We start from the raw sequence: 21599 nt of genomic DNA, 5'->3' as shown, positions 1-21599 counted from the left end.
AGCTGCATCACCCCTCCTGACCACCTGGCAAGTGGAGAGCTCGCCCGATTCATACGAACTTCCGAACAGGCATCCCTACACCCTCAAAAGATAACAGCCTGCACCGCCCTGTTGGTGCGACGCTGCATTTCGACTGGGGAAACGCGGGGAACGTACTAAAGCTGCAGCACTCTCCAGCTCTACGAGTCGGCTTGTCTACGGCTACGGCGTCCATGAGTTCAACACCGATTACAACCACTACGAGTTAACAATCACCATGTTCCTCCATTCGGGCGCCAGCCTGCATGGGCACGAATACTCCAACAAACCTACAAATGCTCCTCAGCCTGCGCGACGACGAATCCTTCTGAGGTCGTCGCTCGGTGCATCCCCTCTGCCGCGTACATCCATCTCCAACGACGACACCGACAACCGCACAACAAGACCCAACCGCCGCCTGTCACTCCAGAACCCTGCGCCAGCACCTCGCCCCAGCGTACGCAGGAATCGACCCGTGTCGGATTACTTCCCGCGCAAGGACCTATCAGTACGTTTTGAAGAGCAGCCTACGGTTGTAGGCGAGGAATCACAGATCGGCTTGGACGGCGTTAGCGAGGATGAGGGCAGCTTGGTATCAGAGGTCAGCGACAGCAGTACCGTCAAGCGGTCGAAGAGGTCGCGTCGCGCTGCGAGACAAGGCACCAACTACCTCCTAGCATACCCTCCGCCGAAGCTTCGCACAAAGCAGCGTCGCTTCGTGCACCTACGACCTCGACTCCTGCTCCAACTGCAGCAACTTTCGAGCGACAAACGGCCAATGCCTGCGATCGACGTTCTTCCTTCAAGCACGATTGCCGGGACCTTTATGGTTCCTCGTCTCGCTCGGCAATTCCCCAAAATGTTTAGAGTCAAGGGCCAGCTGGGCATGAACGGTCTCATTCTGGCCAGGAGTGAGGACTACGACACACCGGGCGACGACTCGGACGGAGATGAGAAGGATCTGGACAAGCGTGATTTGGTCGCTGTCATCACTCCGCTGAGCGACCGCAGGGAAGGCGAGCGAAGGGAATCCGCCGACCAGGCCGAGATTGTCTTGAGCGACGGTGCGGTATGGACGGCTATTCCCACTAGCAACGGTTCCTACGACTTTGTTCACGTCGATGAGGCTGGCCAAACGACGACGGCCCGATGGGCAAAGAGGCCGGCGAGGCCGCTTTCGACCGCGACATGTGCCGCCGCGACAACGGCAACCGCGGCGTCGGCCGACTACAAGTTCACCTTCAGCATTCTCGACCCCCAGCTGCGAAGGCACCCGGTGATGGCGACTCTGACTCCTGCCAACCTCGAAATCCTCGACAGTTACACGACTGTCACGCAGTCGGCTGGTCGATACCCTCCTACTCGTCCGTTCAGCATGGACATGAGTGGCGACAACGAGGCATCGCAGTCGCCCCAGTCGGCGCTGTCGAGCACTGAACGGGAGACACATCCTGTCGATGAAGCTACCAGAGTCCTCATCACCATTACCTCTGTCTGGGTATCGTTGCGTCACGGTCAAGGGTGGGCGGCAGCGTCGGGTACCAATGCGACAAACACTCGTCCTGCCCACTCCCGTACCATGAGCAATGTCACCGAGCGAGCGCGAGCGTCAACTTTCCCCGTCATGTCCTCGGAACTTTGCCGACCCAGTTCGCCGCCTCTGGCGCAGCAGCAGGTCATGGCCCAGCTGGCGCCTGTCATGCCTAAGAGGACGTTCTCGTCGGGTGCTGCGTTTATGCATAGGCGGCAAACGAAGATTGGAGGCGAATCCGTCACGGCCGGCAACGCCATGGAGGCGGACGACTTGGATGGTCTCAAGAAAACACCCGAACCCATTGTTTTGAAGAGGAGTTTTGTTAGGAAGATTCGCGATTGGGGACATCGCATCTCTCAACGCAGGGCAATTGCAGCATAAATCACGGAACGGGCACTACGGAAAAGGAACAGGACGGACATAGGAATCAGGAACAGGAACAGGCGTTCATACGCATCACACAGCAACCAGAGCTGGGCAAAATATCCAGCGTACCATTTTGTATCTGTATTATTATCAACACCAGCATAGGCATACCCAGTTCAAATTTGATACCACGTGCTTTGGCACAACCACACTCAGTCTTGGGCTGTCTACATTGACAGATGCCGTGCTTGCTTGCCTGCGCCTTGATTGATCGAAATGACCGATGGATGACGCCAACCAAATGCACCGATTCCCCTAAGCCTGAAGTAGGCGATCGGCGAATCCGTCGGGTTCGCGCAGCAGGGCTTGGTGGGGCCTCTGCCGCATTTCGACGGCCCGGATGCAGACAACCGACCAACGCCAAAAGCGGGGTGCCCCGGGTGCGAGGCATCCACCTGTGCCTGTCAACCCTGGCTGGCGATCACCCCGCTTTCGGGCGCGGGATCTGCGCCGGGGGTCGTCGCAGCGAGTGCGATGTGCGAATGCGACGACCTTTCGAGGCTGAGCTCTTCGATGTGTTGTATTGCGAAACTGGCATCGATATTTCCTCTGGATGGTTTTTCATGGTTTCGGTTCAAGTCGGTTGTAAGGTTGAGTTGAGCTTCTCTCGAGATGGTCTGTAGGCAGGGCACTGTTGTTCGGGACTGCTGCTGAGGCTGTTGTGACTGCAAGGGACTCAAGTTGCCCGGCGACAGGGCTAATGGCTGAAACGGGGTGTTTCCTTTTGGCGGTGGTTTCAAGGAAGAGGAGTGATTTGATGTAGCTGGGTTGGTTGTATGCAGCTGGGTTGGAATGACACTCTTGGTTTACGGACCGTCAAAGGAAGGCATTGCTTGACTGAGTTGTTTTCAGGTCTACGAAGCTACGATCGTCTCAAACTCTGCAAGACGCAGCAGGGAGGTCTCATCATGGGGGAATGCAGTTGCCTATGTTTCTGCCTCGTTCTGCCCTCGCGGCAGAGCTACAGCTATGCTCAAGGTGTCAATGACAAGCCACCCCGCCCGGCAGCCGTGACGACGAGGTCCTCGATGGTGGCCAGTCGTCGCCGAGGAGTTCCGAGGGTGAAGCCATATTATCCCGCGGGGCATTGGGAACATGGCGCGTATGGGAGGGAGGCGGAGAGCGGTGTGTCACAGATGGAGGAGGGGGGCCGCGGGATGCCAGGGCAGCGGGGGTTTGTGGACAGATATGATGGGTGGGTGAGGATATGACGAGAGGGTTGGAGCATCATCTCGAGTACATACTCTGAGAAACATGTCGATTTGTTCTTGTCACTCCCATTGCCGTACTTTTTCATTGGTATCTTTCTCAAGCTTACTCCCTCGCAATCTTCGTGATTCCACCAAGCCGGCTTGAAGGACGGATTGCGAGACTAGTTTTGTGCAAGACATCTTTGGGCAATGCTTAAGCTTATTTGCTTCACTAAGATCAAAGAAGACTCTTACTGAATCTAACAGACCCCTGGGGTTTTCTAATTCTAATTTACTAATTTCTAACAATTTTATTATGTCTTTTTATGGGTCTTTCTAGTTTCGTTTATATTGTATTAATTATTATTACGGCTACACCTGTCACCTCCTTTATGTCTGTTACCTCTTTCATGTCTATAGTTCCTATCGCTATCCTATGTTCGTTGTCTGCCCAGATCACTAGAGAATTCCACCAGCATAGCAAAATTCATGTAAAATTGAGCAAAATCTACAAATTTGGGTGCTTCACGCAAGACCAAGGAAAACATCCGGAAGGAGAAACAACAACATAGGCCTCTTCTTCGATATATGCATTATTTACGCATTTTTTTCTTACAGATTATCTCGAGACACAATCGTATTTGTGGTGGGGAGATCGCAACATTACTAGAACGGCAGTATCAGAGCTTGCCCTCATGTTCACTTACTCTCTGTGATACATCATTTGTCTTCAAAAGCCTAATGCGAGGAGAAATTTGAGGATTGTATTAGCAGTCATGTAGGAGCTGGTCCTCCCCAGTGGAGACGGCAACAGCTGTCAAGCTTCATCGGCGCATAGGCACATTAGCTCTCGCAGGAACTGCAGTGGCCCACGCAAGCCATCAAAACATAAGCTGCAACGTATGCTCAAGGCAGCCGCTGCTTCAACGATGGTGAAAGCGCCACAACAATACCAAATCGACCGCTTCTTCCACTTGTGCACTCCTGGCGCCTCATCCTTGCGAGACACGATCCTAGGCTTGAAGTGGGTAGATCCGTCCGTAAACCAGATTCCCGCGACATCAGTGCTGATTCGATTCCGGAAACGGAAACCTTCAGTATCATGTCTCACTCTTCGTCATCTCTTATCGACCAGGATCGATCGCAACGCTCAACTAGCGAGCCATGAGAAGCACCCGGCCTGTCAGTAGCGGGGTCTACGGCCGCTGCAACTCGGGGTCCAGTGGATGGCACCGTCGCTCTCCATCAGGTTGTCGTACCTGCCGTGTTACGCTTGGAACACCAACAAGCATGGTGGTGTCTAAAGATAGGAAAAGCATCTTAGAAACACGTTGGCTTCCAAAGAACGGAGAGATGGTACTATGAGTTCAATTTACTGAGAAGAAAATGACGCAATGTAAAGAGATACTGATGATAGTACTTGTAAAGTATGCCGTTCGTCTTGGAACCCGAGTGTTTGCTTCCCGATTCTCCCTCGCGGCCGAGACATCGGGCTTCTAGCCCCGCCGCTTCTACATTCCTACAACGTCTGCTTAGAAGCATAGAGGGTGACGACGAGCCTAAGACTGGGAATCGTATCCGCTACGGTCTCTACCACCTGACGCTTTCGGCCTCCTCTGTCCTCTAGAGATAGCCTCATTGCATGTCTGTCGGAATGATTTGTACTGTGGAGACTGAGGAAATTTCCCTACTGGCCCCCCGTGCGGGAACTAAGAGTCCGATGTCTCAGTCGCTTAGGAGGTGTCACATCCACTTCCGGATACTAGACTCGGCCCGGGCAGTCGATGTCATGCGAAGGGAAGTCTGCCCACGAGGCACTGATGAAATGATGATGGATGAGAGTCGCTAGGTCCTGCATTCGGTTTCAAGGAGGGTCGCAGAGGGTCGCAACGCTCGACTAGCGGACTCTGATAAAGACGAGCCCTCAATAGACCGGGATCGACATGTCAGGCATCCACTTCCGGATACTGAACTCGGCCCGGGGGATCTCTCTTGTCGTGAGAGTGAACAACCCGCCCGTGCAGCAATGATGAAGTAGGAGGATGGGGCTCGAAGAGTACCGCACTCGGCACCAAGTGCTTTAACTCAACTCTCTTGGGGGTGTCAGCCGGCGAAGCAGCGAACGATTCCAGAGCAAAAGATGCTGAAAGCGTCCCGAACCCATCCTCTTGTATGATGGACAGGCCGTGTAGCCTGCAGGTGTAGAATAATCTCGGTCGATCAGTAGACGTATATGTGCCCTCCCCCGACAGCCGACCCTCCATCTCCCCGCCCCCCGTCAACATGTCCCAGGTAAACGATGTCTCTACTAAGTAAACTCGCCCCATTCCTGCTCTCCGTCGTGGTCCTCTGGACCGTCGCCCTCTCAATACGACGGGGAGCAACGTTTGCCCCAGTCGACGACGATGACCGCTACTCTGCCTCCGCCAAAGTAGAGGCCTCGACACCCGCCTCCAACTACCAGAGTAACTATGGGAGCGGCAGGTCACAACAGCAGGAGACCCTCCAGCCCCCAATGAGCCAGGCCGCCTTCCAGGCCCACTGGCTCGAAAACGACCTCGGTGGCCCGTTCGACGGCTCCCGCATCTTCGAGCTCTGCAACAGAACGACGTGGCGCGACGACATCGTCCTCCACATGCGCCACTCCCGCGGCGGGCTCGGCAACGTCCGCGGCACGATCCTCGACTTCCTCTACGAAGCCATGCTCTTCGGCGCCCACATCGTGATGCCCTCCTACGTCAAGCGCACCGACGCCAACCTCGACTGGATGGACGAGAGCAACGGCTACCACGACTACGACAACCTCTTCGACAAGGCGTGGTTCCTGCGCCAGATGGGAGAGCACTGCCCGCAAATGAAGATCTACCCGACGCCCGAGGACGCGCCTGTGAAGGCCACGCTGAAAGGGGAGTACACCATTCCCGGGGCGCGGTCGGACAAGAGCCCCGAAAAGACGGAGGATGGCGTCAGGGCTAGTCTGGATGCGTGGCTCAAGTCGCAGGAGGACTACGTCGAGAACACGCCGTCGCTGGTGCCCATCACCGCGGGGTTCCTCGGCTTTGACTTTTATGCGAAGCCAGGGTTGCGCACCGCGCTCGGCAGGCTGGTGCGGGTAACTCCCTCCGTCCGGGAGCTCGCGGCGGAGGCGTTGTGGACGATGCGCGAGCGGTTCGACCTCGCGGCGACGCTTGACCCGCGGGAGCAGATCCACCGCGGGGCGTACTGCGGCGTGCACCTCCGGACGGAGGACGACGCGGCACGGAGCGGGTGGCTCAAGGCTGAGGCCGGCTTCGACGGGCAGACGGACTGGCACATCGCGACGTGCGGAGGGCTCGGGCTGCGCGTGATCTACGTCGCGACGGGCGAGAAGAAGGACATTGAGCGGTTCGCGGTCAAGGCCAAGGAGCAGGCTGGGATCATCGTCGTCGGCAAGAATGACCTGCTGGACGAGCCCGCGCTTGCGACCGCGCTGGGAAACATGTCGTGGGACCAGCAGGGCACGCTGGACTATGAGGTTCTCTCGCGTTCGAGCTACTTCAGCGGGCCGAGCATGAGCAGTTTCAGCTGGAGCGTGGCCATCAGGAGGCACTTCAACAGCGAGGGCGATGGGTCGGCCAAGTGGATGAATCCGTATGCGATCAATGAGGACGAGCCGCGGGTGACGTATGACGATGGGCTCAGCCGGATCATCCTCAAGGCGGCGCGTGTGGACTTTTTGGAGGCGAATGCGCCAAGGGGGATGTTCCCATAGACTTAGTAGTCTCAGTTGATGATTGATAGCGATTCAGCTTTTGCCAAAGTAATTCAACAAAGTATTCCCCTGTGCCGGCTTGTCTCTCGCTTTCTTTGGTGACTCCCGTTCGACCTTCTTCCCAACCTCCATCACGGCCATCAACTCCTCGAACTCGGCCTTGGGCACGATGCCTCCGCTAGCTTCCTTATGTCCCCTCGCAAATGAGTGCCCCAATCTCTCCCGCAGGGTTGCGTCTTCCGACTTGGCAGCAACCTCGTTCAATACCTCAATGATGTTGACCGGCGGCTCTTTCGCCCTCGCACACCGCGGTATACGGCACGAGAAGTTGACCAAGTCGGGGAGGTAGCCCTTGTTCGCAACCAGCACAACCTCCAGCCTGGCCGAAGACAGGTGGCCCGCCCAGCGCGTCGCAATGACCGGGTGAACCTGCGCCTGGGAGCTGATGCGGAAGACGGCCACCCGTCCGTCGGAGGAGAACTTCGGAGGCGTATGGGTGCAGCGTTCCACCTCTGCGTTCACGTCTGCCCTCGCTGCGAGGAGAGTCTTGTTAGAGAGGAGGTCTTTGGGGGAGTTGGCGGCGAGGAGAGCGTCCCATGCGCCTGGGACATCGTAAGATGCCGTCCTGCGCGGCGCGTTGATGAGGCTGACGGCATCGTTGATGGCCTTCTTGGTGTACGCCTTGAAAGTGAGCTTCATGTCCGGGAAGGGCGGCTCCCACTTCAAGGTATTGCCAAGGTCCCCGTGCGTGCCCATCGCGCACAGCCAGTCGCAAGCTTCTTGTACGCCATCGTGTAGTTCCCGGCAGATGATGTAGGTGAGGAGTGAGCTGGTTGCTACCGGGGGCGAGTTGCACGCTGTGACGTGGAGCGAGTCCTTTGGGTGGTCGTCTTCCAGGGCGTGGTGATGGTCTATCACAATCCCACGATGGGGCGCGTCGATAAGAGGTGGGCCGGGGCGGGAGCCTTGGTCCAGGACAAAGATGTAGGCTGGGTTATGTGATGACATTGCCTCGCGACAGGAGGCATCATGGATGTTGGTGCCCTTGGGGGGATGGTAGGATGAGATGAGAGAGGGATCAAGGCCGAGGAGGACAAGAGTGCGGTGTAGGATTACGCCGGATGTGAGGCCGTCTGCGTCTTTATCGGGGATTATGAGCGTAGGTTTGCCGGCGGCGACGCTGGATGAGTTAGAGACGAACGCAAGGTAGTGAGTGCCAAGGTGAGTCAGGGCTCACCATTCACGAATGAAACTCCTCGCCGCCTCCATCTTGTCCTCCGGCGCCGGCCAAACGATACTTCCATCCTCATTTCTCACTGAAGGTGTAAGATGATACTCGGGAACCGCTGGCCGGGGCTTCTTGGTGCTCTTTGCCCCCGACGTGAGACTTGCTGCTGTGGCGGTCCGCTTCATGGCGAAGTATCGGGTTGAATGTTGGGCAGGTAGTATGGCGAGCCGTCGTGTGCCCCCCTGGCAATTGAATAACGGCAGAATCGACGTTATTCTGCGTGTAATTGATGGCATGGCTGAGGACTCGATGAGATGAGGTCGGCCCTCAACGTGTCGAGTGAGAGGGAAACCCTGTGCCGGGATGTCGTCATAGAAAAAGCGCACCGTGCCTGGGCCGCCACAGCGCTGAACCAGCGGCATGTGGGGCGTTTTGTGTCTAAGGTACCCCGAGCAAGGTGTTGAAGTTGATGAGAGACACTGGACGGAATACAACTACGACTCGTCTATTGAATCTACGAATAATATCTATCTTCTTTGGATGCAACGAGATTTCTCGACAACTTCATCAAACAACATTCTAATGCACAGAACGCCGGCTCAAGTGGACTGGAACCCCAATTACTTCTTCTCTGCAGTTCCCGTGGCCCTATCGATGCCTTTGTGGACGGGATCGTCCACTGCACAATCGACAGCTTTGTTGACGACTGCAACCACAGCTCCGAGGGCCACCACGTCCTCCATTGAATGCCCCTCCTCCCAGTTCCATGCTTCTGTGTGCCCATTCAAGTCGCCTTCTGCTGCCTCCAACATCTTTTTCATCGCCTCTTGTGGCTCGTCAACGAAGTTAGTCGTTGTTTCAACGACCGAATGCTCTAGCCATGTATTGTGCTCGTCGCCGGTATCCAGAAACATCTTCTTGTAGTCCACATCGTCAACGTGACCCGCAATGCTTTGCATGGCAGCGTCAAAGTCGTGACCCAGAGTCACTGACAATACGGCGGTCTTGATGGCGGCACCAGTAGCGATTTGAGCAGCGGCATTTCGCTTCGAAATTGTCCTCACCAGAGCTCTCCTGCCACCAGCTCTGTCGACAAGCGACCTGAGACGCTTGACTTGGTACCCGGTTTCGGCAGTGTTGATAGCCCAAGTGATGCCCATGTACGGAAGACCAATCAGGAGAAGCCCGGAGACGAAAGATCCCTCCAGGGACGAAGTGAGACGCCTGAGAGTACTTTCGACCTCATGTTGGAATTGCATGTGCTTTTCAGGTGACATGCCGAGGGCCAGCGCTTGCTCATTTGCTCTCTTCTCGCGGGTTTCCTCCATCGCTTTCGAGCTGCGCTTGGAGATGGCTTTGGCGGCATGGTAGGTCGTCCCGATGACTGCAGCAGTAGATGCACCGAGACAGGTGAGAAGAGAAATGCCTGTGGGGTCGATGAATGCGGTGCCAAATGAGGCGGCGGCAACGGCACTGGCTGATGCCGTTTTGCTTCCTCTGGGATGTCCCATGACGATGGAATGGCTTCTGATAAGAGGGCGTAGAATGTAGGTCAGAATTGAATGTTTGCGGGATCAGGTCGATACAAGTTGTAGATAATATCTTTGTGGTAGTTTCTGGATTGCGACTTATTCCATCTCTATGGGGAGGCTATGGAACGCGATTTATATCTTCGTTGCTTATTTCTTAACGTTCCCATTTCAGTAATCATGTACCAAATTGGAACACTTTGTCGGCCACACCCTCTTTATCCGTTCAACTATGCAAACCATAAAGCCATCAGCCTTGACCAGCCTCAAGGAGACTTGCAGTAAAGCCTGCCCATTAATTATTCAGCCTGTACTCGAAGACGTCTCTTCTCATTCCTGTACCTACAATCTCGGCTGTGTGACTGCGTCTGCCATCAGCCGCGGGCTATTTCTGTTGGATGTGTCTGAGAATTGCAGCATCTATGAGGATGGCTTGAATTCCACCAATCATTGCTCGTGCCCAGTAGCCAGTTGCTATCCTTAGAAACAGTCATAGGCAGTGTAACGTGAGGCAGGCTGCCCGTCTGAGTGGTTTGAGGGGCTGCTTCAGCCTGATTCTGACCAACAGGTAAAAACTCCGTTGGGGTTTTGGAGCCTGCTACTCTGAAGTACTGATGATTTGTAAGACGCTTTCTAAACGGTAGGTCGCCGGCTTAATTATCTGAGCATACGTCTTGCAAAGTGTCAACTGTTCGTAAATCTTCAAGCAGCCAAAAACTGGAAACTTGCTCACATCTGACCAGACACCGTCGTAAAGAAAACCCAAAGCGCAACGTCTCTTATTCGTAGTGAAACTTAATCATTCCCTCTCTATCGATCTTTAATGACATTCTGAGAGTTGGCCTGTATCCTAGTATCCCCCTCGTCATTATCGCCATTACACGTCTTTCGTGCTTTTGCGTGTAAGTCAGCGCCGGCCTCTAACAACATCAAGACGGCACTCTCAAAGTCCTTCTCAACGGCAATGTGTAACGCCGTCCACCCAAGCTCATCATACGCATCTAAGCTATGCTCCCAGTTTCTCTGTGTATAGTGCTCGAGGAGTAGTCTCAACACCGCTTCGTGACTTCCTAAAACAGCCCAATGTAAGGCTGAGCGTTTTCGTCGGTCAAGGTCGCTGATGCGAGCCCCCGCCTGAAGCAATATTCTAGCAACTGCTTCATGGCCCTCTATGGATGCGTGGATTAGTGCAGTTCGACCGTCACTGTCCTTTTCGTTGCAGTCGACGTCGCGCTCCATGAGTCTCCTAACTATTCGCTCATGACCTCGACGTGCCGCAATGTGTAAAGTTCCAAGCCACCCACGATCAGAAACAGGGGTTTGATTATCTCCGGATGATGGAGATGCACCGGCTAGTGCACCGCCGTTAGTACTGGGCGAGGATCCGGAAGAGGAAGAGGGATTATTGCTGCGTGGGGTGGGACTGCCATCGGAGCTTGATCTACCAGTCGGGTCCGATGAATCTTGCTTAGATCTCGCGGTGGTAGCTTCCGGCTGTTCAAGCGCTCTGGGCACTCTGGCCGTGGTGTGTTGGGCTGGATGCAGCTGCCCTGGACTACCACAGAATCCGCTCGAGGCAAGCCCAAGCAAATAATCCACATCAGCCTGGCTTGTCCGCGATGTGTTTGATGTGTCGAAGCCCAACGAATGTCCAAATTGGGTGCGATAACTAGATAGCGAACTGCTGCCGCTGGGAAGATGGGTCTCGATCAAAGCGAAATCACCTAGTCCCGGGCTGTCACTACCAGCGGAGGATCCTGCGTTCTGAATGAAGGGTGCACTCCGCGTCTGGCCCAGCGATGCTGTTGTATGGTAGAAAGCTTGAGTTGTAGTTGCTGGAGGAGAAATATGTGGTTCATGTTGGAAAACCAGCTGTGATCCTGATAATGGGATGCCGACGCTATCGTTATCCAAGGCGTCATGAAGTGGCGGAGTTGTATCTGCCGCGTGTTGGTTGGAAGCCTCTGCGCGAGCTTCTAAAGTTACGGTCAGAAGATAAGATATGAAAGTGATTTCTCCCGTCGAACAAGCTCTCCGCTATTGGCCCTCACTTACGACGAAATTTGCGTTGTGCCATGCGGTTTTGCAGCCTGCGACGATTTGTCCGATCGCTTGCCAAATCGATGTGAAGTTCCATCTTGAGGTGCACTGCACGGTTTGGGCGAGATCTCGTGCCAGAAGGTTGAGCTGACATATCCGTGGATCAAGATTTGGACGACACCTCCCTTAAGAAGCAACACCCTCGTAAACCTTCAATTTAAACGAGCGGCAAGATAGGCCGGTGACAGGGTCCTGTAACCCGGTCCAATGAGCCGCGGTAGACAGCCAATCCGCCAGCTGAGATAGTGCTGACTTGAGTAAGGCTTCGATATCCACACTGGCTGCTTCAGTCAAGCGGCTGGGGTTCCATCCAATCATTTGAGTAGTATCAGCTGATAATCTTGCGCCATAAGACCCTGTGGGCGCGCCATTGAACAATGCTGGGTACTCTCCAGTTGAAACAGAGGCCCTTGCTAGCACTGGCGATTGAGTCCTGGATGCACATTGGGATTTCTTTGGCTGCACATGACGGTGATAAGTGCAACCTAAGAGGCATGGGAATAGACATATATCCGTTTAAAGCTACCATTCAATTCGTTGCAAAGTAGAACTACAGTAGATTAAGTGCGACAATAATGATGATCCAATGACCATATCGACGACGATAGCAACGACAGAAAGACCACAAGATTAATAATGAATCATGTTAGAACAAAAGACTTCAGGTAATAGTCTGCTCGACGAGCTAGAAATATACGCCCAGGTAGACAAACTCGCGACGAGACTCTAATAGCAGTCATCGACCAGACACCGTGAACGAGATTTAAAACATGGCACCATGCAACGCGCTACTAATTACTACTTAAAAGCACAACGCTGATAATCAAGAACTGACCACAGAGGCTTGTGTCAGCTTTGCCACCAACTTGTCACCCAATGCGTTCAGGGAGCTTGCGTTGGTGATGTCAAGCGTTGTTAGCTCAGCACCCAGCTCCAGACGAATCCAGTTTCGCAACTCAACTGCCGCAAGCGAGTCCAAGCCAAACGTCATCAGAGGCTTAGCAGGCTCAATCTCGGTCTCCAAGCGGAGGATCTTGGCCAGTTGCGATGCAACCACCTCAACACCAACCTTGACCAGAGCCGTCCGGTCAGCACCTGACTTGTGCAATGCATGGAACGCGCGAATTGTCTCATCTCCTTGCTTTCCTGAACTTCCGTCCTTGCCATCCGACCCTGTGCCGGTGTTCTGGAAAAGGTACCCAAAGCGGGGATCGCGAGTGAGATCGGAGTCCTCTGGCAACGGGAAGCCGATACCAGTGACGAGTTGCGCGGCGCTTTCAGCATTGATAGGCGCTGACGCATTGTCTTGCTGAAGGATAGAGTAGCTGAGAATTTTGCGAAGAGTTCCCTCAGTAATAGGCGTCCACTGGCGAGTGTCGAAGCGAGCCTCGAAGCCTTCTTGCTCAGCGACGTAGCCAACATCTTGAATGAGGCCGAGGTCGACCGAGTTAGCTTGAAGGCCAAGAGCGCGCCTATAGTCGGCAAAAGCATCGAGGAATGTGTTTCCCGCTGAGTAGTTGGCTTGTCCCTTGTTGCCAACAATGCCTGATATACTTGACAGCAGGGTGAAGAAGTCAAGCGGATACTGAAGTTCTTCCGAAGCGCGATGTAAGTTCCACGTGCCGTGGAACTTGGCGTGAATGGCAGTGTGGTAGTCGTCGAGAGTCATCGTCTCGTAAGGCTTGTCCTGAATATCTGTCAGTACTACTCCAATGACGTAGCGATAGGTGCTCCTTACTCTTAGAACCATGGCACCTTGAATCAATCCGGCCACCCGTGGCACAGACTTGAAGACGTCTCGGACGAACTCAAGGTTCGCAACGTCACCTTTAGCCTCCAGCACCTCGCAGCCGTAGGCGGCGCAGTTTTTAATTGCCTTTTGCGAAGCTACGTCCTCGATGCCACTACGGCTCACAGAAATGATGTGCTTGGCTCCGTGTCGTGCCAAGTGAATGGCGAGAGATCCACACAGACCTTTCAAGCCACCAACAATGACATATGAAGCATCCGATCGAAGTTTGAGCCTCCGTATCGCTGGCCTGATGGGGACTTGGACGTCCTTCTTGCTTCCGTCAGAAATGACCACCTTGCCAATGTGACGGCCGCTGCGAATGTAGGCCAAAGCCGCTGGAACTGCATCAAAGCCAAAGGTCGTGATGGGATGAATTGGCTTGATGTGTCCGCTGTTGACGAGGGCGAAAATCTCATCCAAAAGCCTGCGTGATGTGTCAGTACTTCTTCGTCTGTACTGCAAAGAACAAGGGTTCTTCGCAAATTACGAACCTTGCAATCAAAGGGTCCCGGATGTCCTGAGTGTAGGAGAAATCCATGGCTCTGAATGAAGCGTTGCGATCGAAAGGCTCCATAGACAAGGTGTTGCGGTCGACAATGTCCTTCTTTCCAATCTCAACTAAGGTTCCACCGTCGGCAATGATTCTCCATGAAGCGTCGAGAAGTTCGCCGGTAAGAGAGTTGATGATGACATCAATGCCGCGACCGTTTGTTGCAGCCAAGATATCTTTTGCGAATGTCGTGTTGCGAGAAGAGAACATGCGACTTCGTGGGATGCCGTAGTTCTCCTCAAGAAACTGGCGCTTTTCCTCCGTACCGACGGTGACATAGATCTGACACATGCATTAGCAATCTCAAGAGTTGAGATGATAAAGGCCACGGCTCTGAGAACTCACTTCTGCGTTCTTGTACTGAGCAAGCTGGATGCACGCAATTCCAACTCCACCAGATGCCGAGTGAATGAGAACGGACTGTGACTGTCAGTTTGATTCTTCGACGAAACAGAAGGAGGTCTCACCTGGCCTTCCTTCAAGTTGGCAATATCGAACAGCGAGTAAATCGAACACAGGTAGACGGAAGGAATGGTCGCCGCATCCTAGGCTAGAGTTAGCACAGTGTCATCTACGTCTGACTGCTCACGTACCTCGAAGCTCATCCAGTCAGGGATGACATGAGCGCGCCCGATGGGAACCTGCAGGCGATTCGCATAGCTACCACCGTTCAAGAAACAGACGCGATCGCCCTCCTGGAACTTGGTAACCCCCGGGCCGAGCCTCTTGACGATACCTGCTGCTTCATACCCAATGGTGTACTCATTCTCAGGCACAATCCCCATGGCAACAGCGACGTCCTTAAAGTTGACACCAACAGCAAAGACCTCAACCTCGATTGTGCTTTCTTCAACAGGAACCTCAGAAACATCTATCTCGTTCCATGTGAGGCTCTGGAAGGTTCCGACACGCTCCGACCTAAGCTGAACAGCGGCCTTAGTTTCGTGCAGTCTTCCCAAGACAGGCTCGGATCCCTCCTGCTCAGCCCGCTTGAACTCGTTGACTCTCAGATCTGGCACGACTCTATGCACGTATAGAACGCCATTTCGCTCAGCGAACTCCGTCTCGACAGTTCCTTTGACACCCGACGTGCCACTATGGCGTGTAGTCTCCAGGACGGACTTGATGGCCCACGCGGTGTGGGGTCCAACACTTGACTCGACATCCAAAACGGTGATCTTGACACTGGCATCCTCCCTTCGGACGACGCGGAAAAGGCCATGAGCGAGGGCGAGGTCTGGGTCAGCGACCTTGAGCTGCGCCCCTTTTGTGACCCAAAGAAGAGGGCGTCCTGAACTGACGAGAGTCTTCAACGCAGACCATTGTTCTCCATCAATATCGGCGAGAACAGGGTTGTGTAGCTCATCAAGAATGAGAACGGTCGAGTCAGCCGAGAGACTATGAATTGCAGATAAGTCTGATCGCTGCGTGATACTCCATCCAGATGTCTCCAGCTGTTCTTTCAATGATGGTTCGAGGTCTGCGGCACCCCGAGAAAGCCGGACGATATCCAAGTTGCGAGGGGAATGTTGCTCCTTGCTGGTCGGCGCGAAACTGTACAGCGTCCAAGTAGACCCTTGGAGCTTGACGCTAAAATCAGGGAGTTCTGAACGTAAATTCGCATCGAGAAGGCTCTTGAGAGCTGTGTCCACCAAAATATCTGACGATTGACCTTTCTCTTTAAGTTCGACTGCCTCTTCAGGCGTGGTGGAAACGTCTGTGAAAGGGGTCTCTGGTGGCAGATCAGATCCGGCTGACTCCGAGGGCGTGCTGGGACCCGCTGGCACATCGGACTCCGGTGAGGTAGATCTAAGGGATGGCACAGGCGCAGCTTCATCTGGCTCTGGTTGCCTGGGCTGAATGATGAGATTGTGCGAAGAACTCGAGAGATGATTCTTGAGCCGTTGCAAGAACTGGTCCAAGCTCGAAGACGACTTGTCCGCGACCTTAACGATGACGAGATCGTAGATAGCGTCGCTTGGCAGGCCGAGATCTCCGCTCTCGAGGTTGATGAGGCTGAAAGAAGCATTTCTGTTCCCTTCATTCTGGGTCTGAATTCCGACCAGAAGCTTCGCATTCGTTGAAACATAGTCATATCGGGTGTAAGCCGCTCTCGATGACCAATCGTTGTCTTGAAACCATGTAGAAGACCCATCATTGGCGTCAAAGTCCGCTTCTAGAATTCGCAATCTTGGTTGCTTGTGGGCAATCAAGTCGATGATAGAACCAGCAGTAAACTCGGACCCGTGCTGAACCAAATTCTCCTGAGAGAAGAATGTGATATCAGGCCTCCAGCTGATTCGGTCGAAAGTATGAGGGTCTGGCTTGGGAACCACATCAAGCTTAGCAAAACGAAGCCCGCGCATCTGCATAAGGAGTGCGCCGGTGGTAGGATCGTGGATCGAGCAGTTAGCAAAGTAGCTCTTGGCCTCTTCCAGCCTCCCGCGACCGGAGTACTCTGAACTCGCGATGGACAACCCTTCTGATAGCCTCTTGTCGACTTGGTTGATGACTAAATCATCTATAACCGAAGGAACCAACACCGCGTTCAAAGAACTGTGCTCCCCTGCCCAGAGAGAGGGCGTAACGGTTTGGAAGCATCCGTCAAGGGATGCTGGATGGATTGGGTAGTAAGACTGGGGAGACCACTTTGATTTGGGCTCGTCGAGGGAAACCAAGCTGCGGCTGCGTCGCTGACCACTGATGGATTCGATGTTCTTGACCTTCTGAAAGTCGGGACCAAATCCGTATCCGATGGCGGTCTGAGCCTTGTACCAGATTTTGGCGGTAGTGGGAAACTCCAGGGGGCGACGGTCGGCCTCTGCCAGGCGCTCGAGAATGGGCTCTTGTACACGGATCAATCCGGAGCAATGCTCGATGGAAACCCCCGCCGTATGGGTGGCAATGTGGAACTCATGCCAATCCTTGCTCCCGGGCTGCTGAGTGAGGGATAGTGTGATGGCCGCCTCTACTCCCTCTTCGAGCACCAACGCCTTGTCAAACCGAACGTTTCTGAGCCTGTAGGACAAATCGTTCGGGGACGTAATAGCGACTTCATCTAGTGCTGTGGCTCTTGTCTTCTGGTAGAGTGCTTCGACCGCCATCGTGATGAAGCCGGAACCCGGGAGGAGGATATCGTCTCCCATCTTGTGGTCCTTTAACCACGGAACGTCCGCAATATCCAAAAGCTTGCGCCAAGTTGGCGAACGCCATGTCGTTCCAAGTACCTTGCTTCCCAGAAGATCGTGATTGACATACTGTTTGAAACGCCAGTCCTTGCTTGCCGCATTCTCATGCCAGTACTTGACTGAGTGGTTCCAGACGTAGTTGGGAAGGTCGATAATGGTGTTTGGGAGAGGCGTTGTCTCAGCGTCGCCCCAAGAGTACCGGTTGACCTTAGCAAGGTTGACGCCACCACCAGCAATGAACAGGCGCCCTGCAAGATTGAAAATTGTCTTTCCAGCATTGGCGCCGCGAGACCATGCAGCAACAGACGTTATATCAGATCCGTTCGAAAGAGACTTCAAGATCTGAGAGACTGGACCACCCAAAGCACCAGATGGGCCAATCTCAATGAGGAAGTTGGGACCGTTATCTCCTGAGAGCATTTCCTGAGCTGCCTCGTTGAATCTGACGGGGGAGATCATATTGGATTTCCAGTAGGCACCATCGGTAGTGGTGGTCTTCCTAGATCCAGTGACGGAAGAAAACATTGATACATCTGGGGATCCTCCAAATGAGGTGAAGCCTGTTGACAACAGCGTTTCGTACTCTTCACCAATGACTCCCATCAAAGGTGAATGATACGCTAGGTCGACTTGGAGAAGTCGTGCGAAGTGACCGTCTGACTTGAGGTCAGTGGCTAAAGCCTCCAAGGGGACTCGCTTGCCAGATACAGTGAGACTGCTGGGGCTGTTGAAGCAAGCGATCCAAGCTTCACCGGCGTACTTCTCCAAATAAGGCGCAAGAGCATCAGCGCCAACACCAACAGCTAACATGCCAACGTCTTTCTCAGCCTGCTCTTGACGGTTTAGTGCCGCTCGGCCTCTATAGAAAGAAGCGATGATAGCGCCCGATCGATCTAGGAAGCCAGCAGCATAAGCAGCTGCAATCTCTCCAGATGAATGGCCGACGACGCTTTGCGGCTTGATACCCCAACTCTGGAGTACCGAAATGAGGCAAAGCTGAAGTGCAGTCACGAGCGGCTGAGAGAACTCGGGTTGGCGAAGGTGTTCTGCGGTGCGTGGCTCAGTCAACTCGTCGACAAGAGACCACTTCGGAGGGCTGGGGAGAGTTTGCAAGACACTGTCAAGTTCTTCCAAAATTTGGCGAGTCCATGGGAAGTAACGCAGAAGATCCTTGCCCATCTGAGGCCATTGAGCGCCCTGGCCAGTGAAAACAAAAGCGACTCTTGGTGCCTCCGAGCTTTTCTTCCCTACGACAAACGAGTTTTCGTCCAAGTCAGTCAGGCTGCGCGTGGTCAGGAATGCTCGATGCCATAGACGTGATCTCCTCTCTGAGAGCGTGTAGGCTAAGTCACGAAGATTGACTTTGACGCGGGGATTGATGAGATGGCTTGCCAGAGCCTTGATATTGGCGCGCAAAGTCGCGCTGTCGTTGGCGGAGAGTACAAGAGTGTACGGGTTCTCTGTCTCATCATCTTCTAGCGAGAACTCCGCATCATCCGGAAGATATGAAGAAATATGACGCGGACCACCAGGAATGTTTTGTTGCTCAAGAATCAAGTGCGCATTAGAGCCGCCGTAGCCGAATGAATTGATGCTGGCTCTTCGAGGAGCACCAGTGGGCCAAGGAAGGGCAGTGCGGGACGCCTTTACTTTCAAGCCAACAAAATCAACTGTTCAAGGGCTGTTAGTACTGGAATGGAAAGAAATCATTGCCACTTAGTCTACCTACTCTTAGGGCTTGGGTTCTCGAAAGTGGGATTGCCGGGAATTAACCCGCTTTCAGTGGCCAACACGGCCTTGATGAGACCTGAGATACCAGCAGATGGCTCAGCGTGCCCTACATTGCTCTTGATCTAGCACATGATCATAGTCAGTAATTGAGGGTCAATACGATACTACAATACCCTGGAAAGGCTAGGATACTGACCGAGCCGATGATAAGTGGCTTATCCGCAGATCGACTGTTGGCGAATACTGACGCAGCGCCCTTGACCTCCGTAGGATCACCAGCCTGAAATATTCGTCAGCTATCATAGACCGGAATTTCTGAGACCGGCATAGGCTGACTTGTGTTCCCGTTCCATGGCACTCAAGATACGTAGTGTCGTTAAAGTTGGTGATGCCAGCACTGGCATAGGCAGCTCTAATGGCAGCTGCTTGGGCCTCGGCACTGGGACTGGCGATACCAGGTGTGCGTCCATCACTGTTAGTCGAAGACCCAAGAATGACAGCTCTGATGGGGTCGCGGTCGCGGATAGCGTCGGAAAGTCTCTTGATAATCACGGAGCTGACAGCTTCGGCCTTCACGTATCCGTCGGCAGAGACGTCGAAAGTGTGACAGAGTCCAGTGGGTGAGTGAGCATGACCTACGCCACCAATATCCATAACATGCTCAGGGTTGAGGTAGAGATTGCTTGTAGCAATGATGGCTGCGTCGATCTCACGGGTCTGAAGGTAGCGGCTAGCTACGTCGATTCCCACCAGACTGCCTGAGCAAGCAGTATCAATGGTCATGCTGGACGCTTAGTGATTAGAAACTGAGCTTGAGCAAAGGAGATAATTCATCGTCCTTACCTGGGTCCCTTAATGTTCAGAAAGTGACTTAAGCGGTTGGCCATGATCGACCTTCCAACACCAACGGTAATAGCAGCGGGCCGATCTTCAGGGTCTCTGGCCTGCATATCACCGTAGTCTATGTTTTGTTATAAGAATGCTCTTTTGGAGGTCGCCAGACATACCTGATGCGTAGGATCCAACAAAGCAACCAACCGGGGCGCCATCCAGAGATTCCAGAGGAATTCCAGCGTTCTCGAGTCCCTCATAGACTACTTCGAGCATTTGCCGTTGGTTGGGGTCCATAGAAATGGCTTCGGTCTTTGATATTTCAAAGAAGGATGCGTCAAAGTCGGCAGGATCAATGTCCTCAAGAAACATGCCTCCCAACGGCCGCATTGTGCGAGGCTTTTGGGAGCCATCCCAGTGACCGTTGATGTTGAACCTTGATCCAGGAACTTTATTCGACGCAATACCTCCCCTCTTGAGAAACTCCCAGAGTTTATGAGGGTTGGTGTTTCCGCCAGGAAGTCGGCAGGCAATACCAATGACGGCGATAGGCTCCTTCAAGTGTTGTGAGGTTGACATGTTGCCTCACAGTAGTTCAAATAGATGTAGAAAATCGAATCTTGAAGACGGAATTTGGGGTAACACGAAAAGATGGGTATTGCGGTTTTCTCTACTTTCATAGAACAACCTCTGGCCATGAGCTCGTTTTGTGAGACGAGCTGGGAAGTTTCATTCATATCGATGCTGAGAGAAATCCGCAGGCCTTCACGATTGCCTACCTCCATTGTCATCTTTGATGCTAACTCGGCTGTCGATAACCAATTCGGTAATCCTTGCAAATTGCCTGGCCAGACTTGTTGTACAATGTGCCCGACAAGTCACAACCTCTGATCTGTGACTGGTGTCGCCATCGTGGCAAAGGCTCGAATAAGGTTTCGCCTCTGGCGTTATCAAACCAGAAGATCACGAAACTTGGCCAGACGTGCAGAATCCTTCAACGACGGGGGTTGAGAATACCACGTCGAGTGCCGTTCTGATTGCAAGGTGGCTACCCCGTACATCGCGAATCGCCGACCCCTGCAAATGTTCTTCATTCTCAACATGGACCATGAATCGTAGTCTTCCCGGTTCAGCCATGTTGTCTCGTTCAAGATGTCGCAGTAACAGCCCCCAATGGCGTTGTGTGCGGAGTTTGGCACTTTGTGGCTATGGCATAGAGATAAGCAAGATACGACACACGTCGGACGACCTGAAGTGGGAATTATCCTTACTACATCCACTCAGGCTGACCAGCCTCGATGATATTGCAACATGGAATGAATCATTTGCTGCAGAGTCAGCCAGGTCGCATGCTGTATCAACGAAGTTTCTCGGGTTGACGATGCAAACCGAACGGTCGCAATAGGCCAGGCCGCGGTTCACCGGGAGTCAACCCATGAGAAATACGTTAGGGATTTCGGTAGCCTGGTCGACTTACGTCCAATATCAGCAGTTGAGGTGGTCAACTAGGGCCTCATGCACATAAACGGAGCCAAGGAAGGAGCCTCGGGCCGTCCGGGGGTTTCTCCCGCCCGCAAAGTTGTGGGCCACATCGATGTCGTAAGAATGTTCTGCAGTGGTGTCAATACGTCGGCTAGAACTATTTCCACAAGTTTTTTGATCCCGAACACTGAGACACGTGGCTTGTACCACAAGATACGCGAGTTTGGAACATGAGTGGAGGCGATGGTC

The 21599-nt window shown here is 53.6% G+C and overlaps 6 protein-coding genes across 6 annotated transcripts; 2 read left to right on the top strand and 4 right to left on the bottom strand.

The window, feature by feature from the left end:
• Positions 1 to 256: 256 nt before the first annotated feature.
• On the top strand, positions 257 to 1933 carry GCG54_00003986 (uncharacterized protein; the record flags this gene model as incomplete). The annotated part of the gene is made up of 1 exon (XM_045404042.1): positions 257 to 1933. The coding sequence occupies one exon, from the start codon at positions 257 to 259 to the stop codon at positions 1931 to 1933; it is 1677 nt and encodes a 558-aa protein (XP_045257242.1).
• A 3534-nt stretch (positions 1934 to 5467) lies between these two features.
• On the top strand, positions 5468 to 6919 carry GCG54_00003985 (uncharacterized protein; the record flags this gene model as incomplete). The annotated part of the gene is made up of 1 exon (XM_045404041.1): positions 5468 to 6919. One exon carries the CDS (start codon positions 5468 to 5470, stop codon positions 6917 to 6919), a length of 1452 nt encoding a protein of 483 aa, XP_045257241.1.
• A 33-nt stretch (positions 6920 to 6952) lies between these two features.
• Positions 6953 to 8332, bottom strand: GCG54_00003984 (uncharacterized protein; the record flags this gene model as incomplete). Its single annotated transcript, XM_045404040.1, has 2 exons — positions 6953 to 8099; positions 8157 to 8332. 2 exons carry the CDS (start codon positions 8330 to 8332, stop codon positions 6953 to 6955), a joined length of 1323 nt encoding a protein of 440 aa, XP_045257240.1.
• Positions 8333 to 8767: 435 nt separating this feature from the next.
• Positions 8768 to 9658, bottom strand: GCG54_00003983 (uncharacterized protein; the record flags this gene model as incomplete). Its single annotated transcript, XM_045404039.1, has 1 exon — positions 8768 to 9658. The coding sequence occupies one exon, from the start codon at positions 9656 to 9658 to the stop codon at positions 8768 to 8770; it is 891 nt and encodes a 296-aa protein (XP_045257239.1).
• An 828-nt stretch (positions 9659 to 10486) lies between these two features.
• On the bottom strand, positions 10487 to 11813 carry GCG54_00003982 (uncharacterized protein; the record flags this gene model as incomplete). The annotated part of the gene is made up of 2 exons (XM_045404038.1): positions 10487 to 11649; positions 11732 to 11813. The coding sequence occupies 2 exons, from the start codon at positions 11811 to 11813 to the stop codon at positions 10487 to 10489; spliced, it is 1245 nt and encodes a 414-aa protein (XP_045257238.1).
• Positions 11814 to 12599: 786 nt separating this feature from the next.
• GCG54_00003981 (Fumagillin dodecapentaenoate synthase) lies at positions 12600 to 20447 on the bottom strand (the record flags this gene model as incomplete). Its single annotated transcript, XM_045404037.1, has 10 exons — positions 12600 to 13992; positions 14060 to 14400; positions 14464 to 14538; positions 14586 to 14663; positions 14712 to 18976; positions 19036 to 19159; positions 19234 to 19317; positions 19374 to 19821; positions 19881 to 19998; positions 20045 to 20447. The coding sequence occupies 10 exons, from the start codon at positions 20445 to 20447 to the stop codon at positions 12600 to 12602; spliced, it is 7329 nt and encodes a 2442-aa protein (XP_045257237.1).
• Positions 20448 to 21599: the final 1152 nt, after the last annotated feature.

Source organism: Colletotrichum gloeosporioides (assembly GCF_011800055.1).
Source record: "Colletotrichum gloeosporioides strain Lc1 chromosome Unknown consensus_103, whole genome shotgun sequence".
NCBI lineage: Eukaryota > Fungi > Ascomycota > Sordariomycetes > Glomerellales > Glomerellaceae > Colletotrichum > Colletotrichum gloeosporioides.
Note: the sequence above shows the minus strand (reverse complement) of the source record. Positions and strands in the feature narration are given on the sequence as shown.